This window comes from Vulpes lagopus, chromosome 10 (genome assembly GCF_018345385.1).
Source record: "Vulpes lagopus strain Blue_001 chromosome 10, ASM1834538v1, whole genome shotgun sequence".
In the NCBI taxonomy this organism is placed as follows: Eukaryota; Metazoa; Chordata; class Mammalia; order Carnivora; family Canidae; genus Vulpes; species Vulpes lagopus.
In genome coordinates this window covers 46,217,379-46,229,687 of record NC_054833.1, presented here as the reverse complement: position 1 = coordinate 46,229,687, position 12,309 = coordinate 46,217,379, and the positions used below count along the sequence as shown (strand labels likewise).

At 48.3% G+C, this 12,309-nt stretch overlaps 1 protein-coding gene across 21 annotated transcripts in view; it reads left to right on the top strand.

Annotated features, from left to right (window-relative positions):
* Positions 1 to 12,309, top strand: part of NCAM1 (neural cell adhesion molecule 1) — a 299,065-nt gene that overhangs the window by 232,657 nt on the left and 54,099 nt on the right. For all 21 annotated transcript variants that reach the window (XM_041771641.1, XM_041771648.1, XM_041771642.1 and 18 more), the window contains 6 exons: positions 1,537 to 1,611; positions 3,326 to 3,544; positions 4,472 to 4,615; positions 5,018 to 5,155; positions 6,624 to 6,741; positions 7,176 to 7,342. In XM_041771641.1, the coding sequence (XP_041627575.1) occupies positions 1,537 to 1,611; positions 3,326 to 3,544; positions 4,472 to 4,615; positions 5,018 to 5,155; positions 6,624 to 6,741; positions 7,176 to 7,342 (861 nt within the window). The remainder of the gene's footprint in view (positions 1 to 1,536; positions 1,612 to 3,325; positions 3,545 to 4,471; positions 4,616 to 5,017; positions 5,156 to 6,623; positions 6,742 to 7,175; positions 7,343 to 12,309) is intronic.

Sequence of the window (12,309 nt, the reverse complement as noted above, 5' to 3'; positions counted from 1 at the left end):
TCCTCGTGCTCCCCCTTCCCAGCCCCATGCTCCCAGCACCCCCAGTAGCCAGGTGCTCCCCACACTCCCCTTCCAAGCCCTGTGCTTCCAGCACCCCCAGTATCCAGATGCTCCCCCACACTCTCCTTCCCAGCCTGGTGCTCCCCACGCCCCCCTTCCCAGCCCAGTGCCGGCCCTCTGATCCCCCCTCTGCCCGGTGCTCCAGTCCCTCCATCACAGGAGCAGAGATCTGAGATCTGCTGCAGCTCCTCCGTCCCGTCTCCATGGCAACCAGCAGGCCCTCGCTCAGCTGTGCAGAGAAAATGGCTGTGCTAAGGAAGCTTCCCGAGTCTGGTACCCCGGCCTGTTGAGCCACAGCCCCTCCGTATCAGTTTTAAGAAGTTGCATGCATTGAACCAAATGTCCCTTTGCTTTTAGCTTCCAGATTTACTTTCCCCAGGAGGAGGGGAGGCAAAAGGAAGTTGAAGCCAAATGGATAAAAGCATTTCTTTTTCCTACCCTAAAACTAGATTTTCATGAGGAACAGTTATCTGCCCTGAGCAGATATACGAGGAACTGAATGAATACAGCCATCTGTGGGATCCAGCGCAATGTATTTCGTCTTATCGGCGGGGTGGAATGACAGAGCATGGGCATATTCAAATAAAAATTCAGCGCAAGTAGCCAGGAGATACAGGAATTCCTCAGGGCGCAGACTCCAGCATTTCAGGAGAACGCCTGACTAATTGGAGTGATGATGTTGTATGTGGTCTCCTCTTTCAGAGGGAGGGGTGTGGGTCCCCTAGTCATGAGGCAAGGTGAGCATTTGGCATCCCCTGCTTCAAAATCCACCTGGATCAGGGCATCTGGGTGGCTCAGTAGGTTAAGTGTCTGCCTTTGGCTCAGGTCCTGATCCTAGGAGTCCTGGGATCAAGTCAGGCTCCCGGCTCAGCAAGGAGTCTGCTTCTCCCTCTCCCTCTGCTGCTCCCACTGCTTATATGTTCTCTCTCTCTCTCTCTTTCTCTTTGTCAAATAAAGTATTAAAACAAAAACAAAAAACCAAATCCATCTGAGTTATCACAGTGAATCCTCCATAGTCATGATGCACGGTGACATGGGAAACTGGTAGGAGACCCCTGTCAGAGGTCTGGAGGCGCAGGCTTCCCTCGTCACAACCATGGAGACACTTCAGGTTTGATACCCAAAAGTAACTGATCTCTTATTTCCATGAATCCCAGAAGTGCTGCTGTTTAGAGCAGGACCCTTAGCCTTCTGATGGGGTCAGAAACATGTAGAGTGAGGGGATCACCCCAAGTCCCCCAGAGGACCTCGCACAATCTGATAGTGGTTCCACAGGGAATGATCCAGACCATGGCCATTCCTGGCTTCAGCGTGGGAACCATGGATTCTTTGATGGTGACAAGATCTCAACCCAGATGACATCTTCCCTTCATTCTCTCTTAATGTGAACTGGGAGACCCCAGTTTTGAATGAAAGCTCTGAGTTTAGTTCTCAGAAATCCTAATGTGTGTCTCAAATGGACGTTTTCTCTTTCAGTTTCTCTGCAGGTGGACATTGTCCCCAGCCAAGGAGAAATCAGCGTTGGAGAATCCAAATTCTTCCTATGCCAAGGCAAGTGCCCTGTGCCTGCCTCCGCACCAAGGGAAAGGCAGCCGGCAGAGCAGAAGCCCGTGGCCCGCGTGTGCTGGCCTGGCCCTGCCTGGAACTGCTTTTTTGCAGGGTCGGAAGTGTGACCGGAGAGCCAGGGAAGCTCTCAGGCCCTCTTCCTCCCCCTCAAAGGGCTTCCCCGACACAGTGAAGTGTGTCATCCAGTCTTCTGCATGGTGATGGAGGAGGTCTAGGGATTTTCTGGGGGAAAGTCAGTACACTTCCCAAAATAGCAAATCACTCCAGATCCCCTGCTCTGTATCCACCTGGAGTTCTGTGAATGATGTTGGAGAACAGTGCGGCCTCAGAAATCATGCTTCAGGGGGTCAGTGTGAGGCTTATTTCTTGGAATCTCCCAGAACAGGAAAATCCAGGAAAGTCTGACACTTGCCTGCAAGGAAATTGAGTACCTGTGTCCCTTTTGCCATGAGGCTGTGGGTCCCGGGTATTCCAGGTCTGTTGGGAATGCCAGTCTTCTGTCCCGTGGCCCCCACTGGAACTCTGGGGTGTGTCAGTTCTGGTGTCCTTGTTTTGGGTCTAGAAAATTTGTCCCGTTTCCACAGCTCACATAATCATTGGGAAACGTCCCGTGGAGGAAAAGCTCTAGATTAGGCTTTGGATTCTCCGTCTGTGGCATGACTGGGCTTCAGATCATGGAAGACCCAGGGAAGTTGAGCTGAGCTAGGTGTAAACTGTGACATTTAGCGAGCAGCTCTTGGCAGGGAGGGGCCTTTAAATGCGATCATGATTTGCGTTGGATGAGGTGCCTTGTGGCCGCCGGATGTGTTCACTCCAGCTTTGCCTTCATTACAGCAATTTAAATGATCTGGAGATGCAGCCATAGAGCCCACAGCACATCTTGCAAATAGCGATATTTATTGAAAACATGATGGGCCCTGAAAGGAAGGCAGCTTCATTTCCATACTAAGCATCTGTGCAGGGCTGGGTCGCGTGGCCCCGGGAAGGGTGCTGCGCAGAGAGGCAGGGCGCAGCCGTGTCGGCAGGAGCCCAGAGCCCCTGTTCTGGCTCAGTGTCTGAGATCGCGAAGCAGCAAGCATCTGCCCCTCTTCGGTGCCCGGGGAAAGGATGCGTAGTGATTCTGGCTATCTTCTTTGCAGGATTTGAGGAGATGAATTTGTCTGTCTGAGACGGGGTGCTGAAGTGACAGTCCTGCCAGTTTGCACCGGCAGATGCTAGAATAAAATTGGTTGGGATCCACACTCCTAGACTAGCTGGTCTCTTCCTCTCTGGAGACCACACTCGAAGCAGTCAAGAACAAGCATATTAGTTGGCTCAGACTAGCCAGGCCCTTGAGCTCAGATCCTGGACACGAGCGCCCTCCGCACCCTATTCTGTGAAGCTGTAGCCCCTCACTTAGAGCCTGGCACACAGTAGGTCCTCCACAAAACGCCTCTCCTCTTCCTTCACTAAGGATAGGAGTACTCTCAGAAGTAGTAGCACAAGTGGTTGTCGAGTTCTTCCCAAGCACTGTGAGCGATATTATGTACGTAATAAGCACAGAAGCAGTATCATGTCCTCAACATAAATGGTCTCCCTCCTTGGTCATCAAGCCTGATGACCTCTCACTTGGTAGCTCTTGCTGAGTACCCACAGTCACCCGGGAGGGGACTTGGTCTTTTTAATTCCCGTGGTTTGAAAATAATCTCTTCCTCTTTAGTGGCAGGAGATGCCAAAGATAAAGACATCTCCTGGTTCTCCCCCAATGGAGAGAAGCTCACCCCAAACCAACAACGGATCTCCGTGGTGTGGAATGATGACTCTTCCTCCACGCTCACCATCTACAATGCCAACATTGATGATGCCGGCATTTACAAGTGTGTGGTCACTGGCGAGGATGGCAGCGAGTCAGAGGCCACGGTCAACGTGAAGATCTTCCGTAAGAGCCTCCTCTGTCTCCTTCTATACTCCCTGTCCTCTCCTTTGGCCAGGAGGCCGTAAGGGTAGCAGACAGAGTGGTATGGCAGCAGAGGGCCCGCTAAGGGCTACCTCCTTTCCACTCCCTCTGGCCTCCCTTCTCTAGATTCAAACTATACAGTTCCCAGAGGGCTGCTAAAGGTTCCCCTTCCCTTTTCCAAGCGTTGGCTAACTATCGTATAATTCAAGTTTTCCCTCTTGTATCACTGTCCCCTGCTGCTAATGGAGTCCAGAGGCTCGGTGGGGTGTGGGGGATTATTATCTGAACACTCTAGGGCACTCACAGCAGGCAGTTCCCATTGTCAGTGAAACCCAGTCTGGAGGTGGCATCTCATTACCTTGTTATCGTGCATCTGTCTCGTTGGCCAGTGTAACAGTGGGTGACAGCTAATGGAACAGTATTGATTGCATAGTATTTGCTGCCATTAAGCCTGCCTTTCATCCGTTCTGTTCTTCAAAATTTTCTCTGCTCTAGGAAAGGTGGCTTTGGGGTGTCAGAGTGGGAGACCGAGGAAGGAGAGATGAGCAATTGTGGTAGACTAAGTGTTCCAGCATTTCATTCCACTTGTGCTTTTTACTTCATTGGCACCATCCCACATGGCAAGGGACACTTGGTAAAGGTACTCCTTTACCGCCATAGACCCTTTGCCACACAAGGTGTGATCAACTTAGGGCTCAGGGAATAGACATTGATTGCCACATTCCCCTACTTATATCAGCTGCTTTGCCTGGCATCTTGGCTGAGGATGGTGTGAGACCCTCTCTGTGCCACCATACATATGGACTGAGAGTTGCCCACAGCCTGAATCTAAGCAGTATGGTTTTAGCAAAACTGAGTCTGTGGGGGGAACCAGCTCTTTTCCCTCATCTTCTCTTGTTCATCTTCCAGAGAAGCTCATGTTCAAGAACGCACCAACCCCACAAGAGTTCAGGGAGGGGGAAGATGCCGTGATTGTGTGTGATGTGGTCAGCTCCCTCCCACCGACCATCATCTGGAAACACAAAGGCCGAGATGTCATCCTGACGAAAGACGGTGAGGCCTGAATTCCCTGGCAGTTGCCCTTACCCCAAGCCCCTGGGTCCCCTAGGGGTTCCTCCCCAGCCAGCCTCTGAGGCACTCAAACTCAAACTCAGGTTCCAGTGTCCCACAGCCATAGGCACTTTCCAGATCCCCAGTGGGTCATTCAGGTACTTGACTTTCTCTTCAAAGAAAAAGACAAAATTCCAGTAGACTTTTGCTCTTGGCTCTATGTCCTTGTCAGGGCCACATTTCTTGATTACAGCGTCAAGCCCCACCCCCACCCCACCCCACCCCCACGCCCCACCTCCATCCCAGAAGATTGCAGCTAGGGAGGAAGAAGGGCCCTGCAACCTGCTGCAGATGCCAGAGTTCTCTGACTGACCCTTGGATGAACCCACCTCTTGTCTCTTCTAGTCCGATTCATAGTCCTGTCCAACAACTACCTGCAGATCCGGGACATCAAGAAAACAGATGAGGGCACTTATCGCTGCGAGGGCAGGATCCTGGCACGGGGAGAGATCAACTTCAAGGACATTCAGGTCACTGTGAACGGTGAGGAGATCCGGTCTTCCTCCTCTCTCCATTCCTACAACCTGGTTCCGCCATATCGTCCTCCGTAACCTCCTCTTTGATCTATGAAATAATTCCACTCCTATGTGGAATTTAAGAAATAATGAAAGGGACCATAAGGGAAAGGAGGGAAACTGAGTGGGGAAAAATTAGAGAGGAAGACAAACCATGAGAGACTCCTAACTCTGGGAAACAAACAAAAGGTTACAGAAGGGGAAGTGGGGGGGGGGGGGTAACTGGGTGACAGGCACTAAGGAGGGCACATGATGGGATGAGCACTGGGTGTTATACTATATGTTGGCAAATTGAATTTAAATACAAAATTTTAAAAAATAAAAATAATAAAAATAAAAAAGAAAGAAAAAAAATAAAGAAATCCCATTCTACCTCATGCATCCATCTAGTTGAGCCCCCACCCCCTTGCTGGTATAGCCTTTGGCTTATTTTGTTTTTTCTTAATACACTTGCCTTTGGGTCTCCCTCAACTCTTCAACTCCGGGGATTTCTAGTGCAATTCTTGAATGTCCTTCATTGTCTTAGGGCACGAGAAACTTTCCCCCTGCTTTCTAATAAATTCTTATTCATCCTTCATTGTCCTTGACGCTACCATAATCATGAGGTTAGTCCCTTGATTCAATGTGCAAAGAAAATATTATAATCAATTCAGTCCTCAGAATAGTCAGAATCACCGGCCATGGGCTTATTAATCTTAATCTGCGGTGTGTCAAATAAACACACCCGTGGAATCGAGCTGACATTTACAAGATGTTTACAGGAAATCATAATGTCAGTACTAAGAAAATAAGCAAATCGTGGTTGAATTGTTTTGGCTATTGATATATATTTTTTGCCAAATTCTCCCCCTCTCATTCCTTTGGTAAAAACTGTTTGTGCACAAGGGTGTTTGTGACAGTCCCAGAGAAATGTCACTCAGTGAGCTGGTGCATTTCAAATTGGTGTTAACCATTTAACCACCAAGCACAGGCGTTTTCAACTTTTTCCAGTATCAAGAGCCCCCTTTTGGATGTCAAGTTCCACTTAACCATGATAGTAGTAAGATTAATATGCATTGATTGAGAAAATACATAATGATAAATATCTACTGTAAGTTGAAGACTATTTTAAGAGGAATAAAACATATCAATGTAGCTTTTAAAGCTATGTTATCGAGACATGACGTTATAATATATTACGGTACATATAACGATATTTTGTGTTGTTGAAAAACACTGATGCATGTTTGTGGGTGACTTATTTATTCTGTTTAGAATAATTACTTAGTACACATGTGCATTTAGATCCCTTATCCTAACTCCACAGCTGCCCAGGACTCTTGACCTCCAGGCTGTGACCCTCTGACCCTAAGGTCCCCTAGAGGTGCCTCCTCTCCAGGCCACTGGGTTCCTCCAGGTTTTCACAACCACCCCTGACAGCTCTTTTTTCCCTTCAGTGCCACCCACCGTCCAGGCCAGGCAGAGCATAGTGAATGCCACCGCCAACCTCGGCCAGTCCGTCACCCTGGTGTGCGATGCCAAAGGCTTCCCAGAGCCCACCATGAGCTGGACAAAGTAAGAAACTGGCTCATGCCTTCCATCACCGCCTAGTGGAGGAGGGTGGACCATGGAGCCTGCTCCATGTTGGCGTTTCAGTGGAACGGGTATAGGCTGCTTGGGAATATCAGCTATAGGTGCAGAATGGATTCTTATCTGTACGTTTCTCTTGCCTTGTGCACTGGATCCCTTCCAGTGGGGCCGAGCCAGAGGGCGTGGCCTCGGAGGCCCTCTTTGGAATGTTCGTAGGCAGTTCATAGCCCTTGGACAGAAACAAAGGTTTGGGTAGAGAAATTAAAAGTGTATGTGCAAGTACAATTTGGTGTGTTGACCTTCTGCGAGGACCGAGTCTTTCCCATGGGCTCAGTCTGCATTTTGTGGAAACAGATTAAAAGCAAACATCTGACTTCTGTGGTCAAAATTGTGGCACTTTGCATTTCTGCACCGTGTAGGGAGGGGGAACAGATAGAGAACAAGGAAGACGAGAAATACATCTTCAGCGATGACAGTTCTGAGCTGACCATCAGGAAGGTGGATAAGAACGATGAGGCGGAGTACGTGTGCATCGCCGAGAATAAGGCTGGAGAGCAGGATGCGTCCATCCACCTCAAGGTCTTTGGTAAGCACGGTGGGGGTCAAGGTCGTTGCTCTGCCACACTTCCTCTTACCCTGCACACTCAGTCCTCCAGCAAGACCCCGTCCTCTCTGCCTTGGAGTCTCTTCCAGGTGCAACCACGTCTACCAGCTGCACCCCCTAAGCCCGAGTCCATGCCATCCTCCCCCTCTCCTGGTCAGTGACACAGCCTCCCAGCTGGCAGCCTGCCGCCACCTCGTGTTCCCCCCAGCTCCTCCTTACTGTAGCCAGAATGACCTCAAGCACCAGTCCTCTTTTTAAAATCCTCCCATGGCTTCCTGTTGCAAGCAGAATCAAACCCAGACTCCCTGCCCTGGCCCGTGAGACCTAACCTGAGCCAGCCCCTGCCTTCCTTTCCAGCCTCACCTTTCCTCCACTTTGCTCCACACTGAAAACTCTCCAACCACTTGGGCCTTCCTTCTGTGGCTCAGGCAACACTGAGCTTTGTTCCTTGTCTTCAAGACATTGCACTTGATACTTCTTCTGCTTGGAATGTCATTCCCCGACACCTGCTCTGAGCCACCTCCTTCTGCACCGTTCAGCTCTTAACTCAACCCGCCTGCTCTCTGAATCCTTCCTGCCCTGCCCTGGCTAACGCACCACCGCCCCCCACCCACCTCCACTGAGTACTTCCATGGGTCTTACCGTGTCTTCTTCACCTCACCTGTCATACCTGAACTGGCCTTATTTACATATTTGCTCTGGGGATTGTTGTCTCAAACGTCCCACAAAGTGTATAAACACCGAGAGAGCAGCGTGCTGGTTATTCTCTCTCTCCTGCTTTATCTCTGCCACTCCAAACAGTGCCAGTCTTGTGAAGGGCCATGGTAAACATTAGTGACCAGCCAGCTGGCTAGCTGGGTCTCCCTTGCTTCTTTCCGTGGCCTGTGTGAAGTGGTGCCATCAAAATCACGAGGGGAGCCCCTGTGTCTCTACTCTGTCTTTATAAACTCTGTTAACTTCCATTCATTTAGAACTGAAGTGCATTTTGACCTGACCTTGAGAAAAGAATTTGTGGCAGAGAAATGCTTAATCTTATGGCTCTCAGCAGTTCTCTTTTCGTGTGTTTTAAAAAAAGACATGGGCACCTGGGTGGCTCAGTCAGTTAAGCATCCAGCTCTTGAATCCTGAGATCAGGCCCCACATCAGGCTCCAAGCTAAGCATGGAATCTGCTTGGGGTTTTCTCTCTCTCCTTCTCTCCCTGCCCCTTCTGACTTCTCTCTCAAAAAAAAATAATAATAATAATAAAAAATAAAAAAAATAGACAAGTAAGCTGGTCCACTGTAGGTGGTCTAACTAGGCGCCAGAGAGGCACTCTGATTCATGTGGTTCCCAGGTCACTCCAGTGTGTGCCTGGGGAACCTGCTTGGGACCTGCTTATTTGGCCTGATTGTAGCCCTTTGAAAGATTAAGTGCTTCTGTGCAGTTGGACTTGCTAATCATAGATGAATCTTATTTCTCTATTCATAACAGTTGGGCTTAGAAACAGGTTATCAGTTTGGTTCACATCAACTGGATATACTGGAGAGTGAAAACTAATGGTCTCGGAAAATACTCTTGACAGTTTTTTTCTCTATTTGCATAAGGGAAGGAGGAGCAATTTGTTTGATGTGAATGCAGCATAGTTCATATGATAAGGAGATGAGTCTTGAAATGAGTAACCATCACTTGTCTTGGGAAAGTCCTAGATGTTAGCCCCATAAAGAAATAATAATACCCAACATGGAGCAAGTGCTTAGAGTATGTAAGCACTGTGTGAAGTACTGTCTATAAACTGACTCTCATAATCCTCAGCACAACGCTGTGAGGTAGATTTCATAATTGTTCCTATTTTCCAAATGAGGAAACTGAGCCCAGAGAATTGGGTGACCTACCCAGCGGAGCCAGGATTCCAGCCCATACAGTTGGCTTGTAAGTCCTTTGCCCTGAGGTAGCAGTGGAGAATTACTACTCCACAAAGCTCAACTTAACACACATTGCCTCTGAGTTACAGATGGAATGTCTAGGAATACTGAAGTTAGCATATCCCTCACCATGGATGGCATGGTTTCTCTGTGGAAATACACTCAGTTCTGGTTTGGCTGGTCAGGAACAGATCTCCTTTTCTCTTCCAGGCCTTTCTGGTTCTGGCCCAGGACGGAGACATGGGCAGTGAGTCAGGGGCCAGTGTAGACTAAAGAGTGGGATAAGGTCTAGGGGAGGAAGTAACGAGGCAGGGAGTGTCGGATATAGGAACTGTGGCAAGGCAAGATTTGTCTTTCCACCTGCCTCCGTCACCCAGCATCCCGTCCTGAGACACACACACACACACACACACACACACACACACACACACTTTCTTCCCCAAGACCGCAGCCTGGACAATAGATGCTAATCCAGAAGAACAAAGAGAGGAGAGATGGCTAGATTTGTGCAGAGACAGGTAAGTAAACCACAGACTCCTAGAGACTCCCTCCCCAGAACCCTCCAGAATGAGAGCCCTCCTCTACAATATCCAGGGAGAGTTCACAGAGCCTCCTTGGCTACTCCTTGGAGTAACCTGGTCCCTCACGTCCACATGGCTTTTCCTCTCCATTTCACATTCATAACCTCCTCTCCCTCCTCCTCTGGCCTCCCTTGGTTTAGGAGATTGGTAGGAGGGCCAGGACCCTGGGTGGGGAAGGCTAGCCAGGGAGGGTTCCCTCTTTCTTTTACTGTCTGTCCCTCCCCTTCCCCTTGGCTTGCCATGGGGACCTCCAGCACTAGGGGAGAAATGGGGCAGGTTCCCCAGCGGTGGCCCAGTTGGCAGCAGTGAGGCAGAAGAACAGAGAATCCAGTAGTTCGGATAGTAGAAAAGGGCTCAGAACCCCTGTGATTCAGGACGGGAAGGCAATTAGTATGTACAGGGCACATCTAAATTAGAGCCTGCCATAATTGTACCTTACCGACATCATTTTTCCCTAAGAAAGGGACTTGTTCTAGCATGCATTGCCCTAGTTATCAGCCAGGAGCTCTTTTTACTAAGTAGTTACATCCTATCTTTCTTTAAATTTGGCAGTGAATTTCCATCGCTTTTCTCCCCACGGGCCCTTCTGGAAAAGTATTTTCGTCTCCACATATCCCTATTATGCTCACACAAATGCTTTTGAGGTCTCCTGCTGCTGTGGGCTGAGGCAGGTTCACCAGTGGGTTTGCTTAACTGACCCCTTCGGACCAAAGCAGCCTGCATGAGTTTTAAAGCCTGAAGGGAGGTGCACCTGGTCATATCCAGCCTCTCCATTCAGAGAAGAAGGGCCCCACAAGCCCTCCTTGGGTTGGGGATGCAGGAGCCTGGATTGGGATGGGAATAGACAAAACCATCTCTCAGCTGCAGTGCGCAGAGCCATGGACATGCCAGAAGAGGAGAGCCAGTGTGCTTGGGAGACTCCCAAGGACAGCTGTGCTCACGGGAGGGTCTGTGGGGAGAAGTAGGATGGAATGATCTGAAGCATTAAGTCCCATAGCAGCAGGTGGAAAATGGAACAGGGATCCAAAGTCAAGGGCCCCGCAACAGACGCTAATTAAGATGGTGTAAGTACCATCTGAAGACAAAACCTGGAGCTACTCCTCTAGATGCTGGTGTGCAGAGGGAAGTGACCCTGCAGCTGTCCCTGTTTGCCTAATGATGCCCATTGTCCCAGGGTGATTGTTTAGAGTATCCCTTTTTCATTCTCAAGAGCATCCTGATTTTATTGATATTCTAACTCCAAGGCGATATTCTAAGCCCTCAATTAGTTCTGACAATAGCCTTGCTTTTGTAGTGCTGACAGGTTAGGTCATTAGTGAGAAGCTTGCCTTCCTTCCAGCAGCCCTCTGTAGACCATACAAAATTAGCTCTTGTTAATAACGTTTTTAGTAAGAATATAGTTTGCTTTTTTCTAAAGATTCGTACAGTGCGTCCTCGGTAACCCTCTAGGAAAAGGAACCACTAAAGCAAATATTAATAGATGTGAACTATCCCTTGTCTCTCTTCTATTCACCTTTTGATGCCAGGACAAAGTGCTAGGGGTCAGAAGGCCGGCAAACACTGTCTAGGTCACGATATCCATCTAGGTTTCAAGAGGCCAAAAAATTCAGCCTTCCCGTGACTGCCTCCAGACCTCCAAACAACTGTTCAGTTCAGTGAATTCAGTCATTTGGCTGAATTTTCTTTTATTTTTTTAGCACTTTTCAATCTGTGATTTTAGCAGTGTAGAAATTTAACTTTTATTTTATCTTTCTAAAACCTCTTATCTAGCCTCACTTAACACTTAGTCTATTCAGTGTGAGTCGTGACCACCTTGAAAGTCCCACTCATCAAGATAGACACAAAACCTTCCTATGGGAAAACCTCACTCAAGTGAACTCCATAAATTCCAATTTGTGATCATTTGGCCACATTGGATTGAGACGTGCCTGTGCGCTTGCCATCAAAAAAGGATTTGCCAAGCAAGCTGCTTAGTACAGATTAACTGTAGCAGAATATTTGACCTATATGGATAATTTTATATAGAAGCAGATATTTGCTACAGAAAATGCACAGCCTTGTCATTGTTTTCCCTTCATTAAAGCAGAATCAAGGGTCTCGGCCTGTAGGAAGTACATAGGCAGTAGTTCATTCACCTACTCAGGAGCAGCGTGTGAATTTGAATGTAAAGGCAGTGCACTTCTTTCAAAAATTACCCATAAATTTGATTTATTTATTTTTTGTTTATCTATCCAGCCTCGTATTTTCCTCCATTAGTGAAATAAGTTACATTTGTGCAGTGTTATCTTTTCTTTTCTATGGAAGGTTTCGCAATTTCAGAGTATAATTGTTTTAAATCAGGAGAAGTCAATTTTCTCTAATGTTTTAACATTTAACTCTGCTTTCGAATGCTTGTGTTTTCTTGCATTACCCAAAACATTTGGAAAATGAACCCATCTCTTTTCCTTCCTATCCCAGCCCACTCCC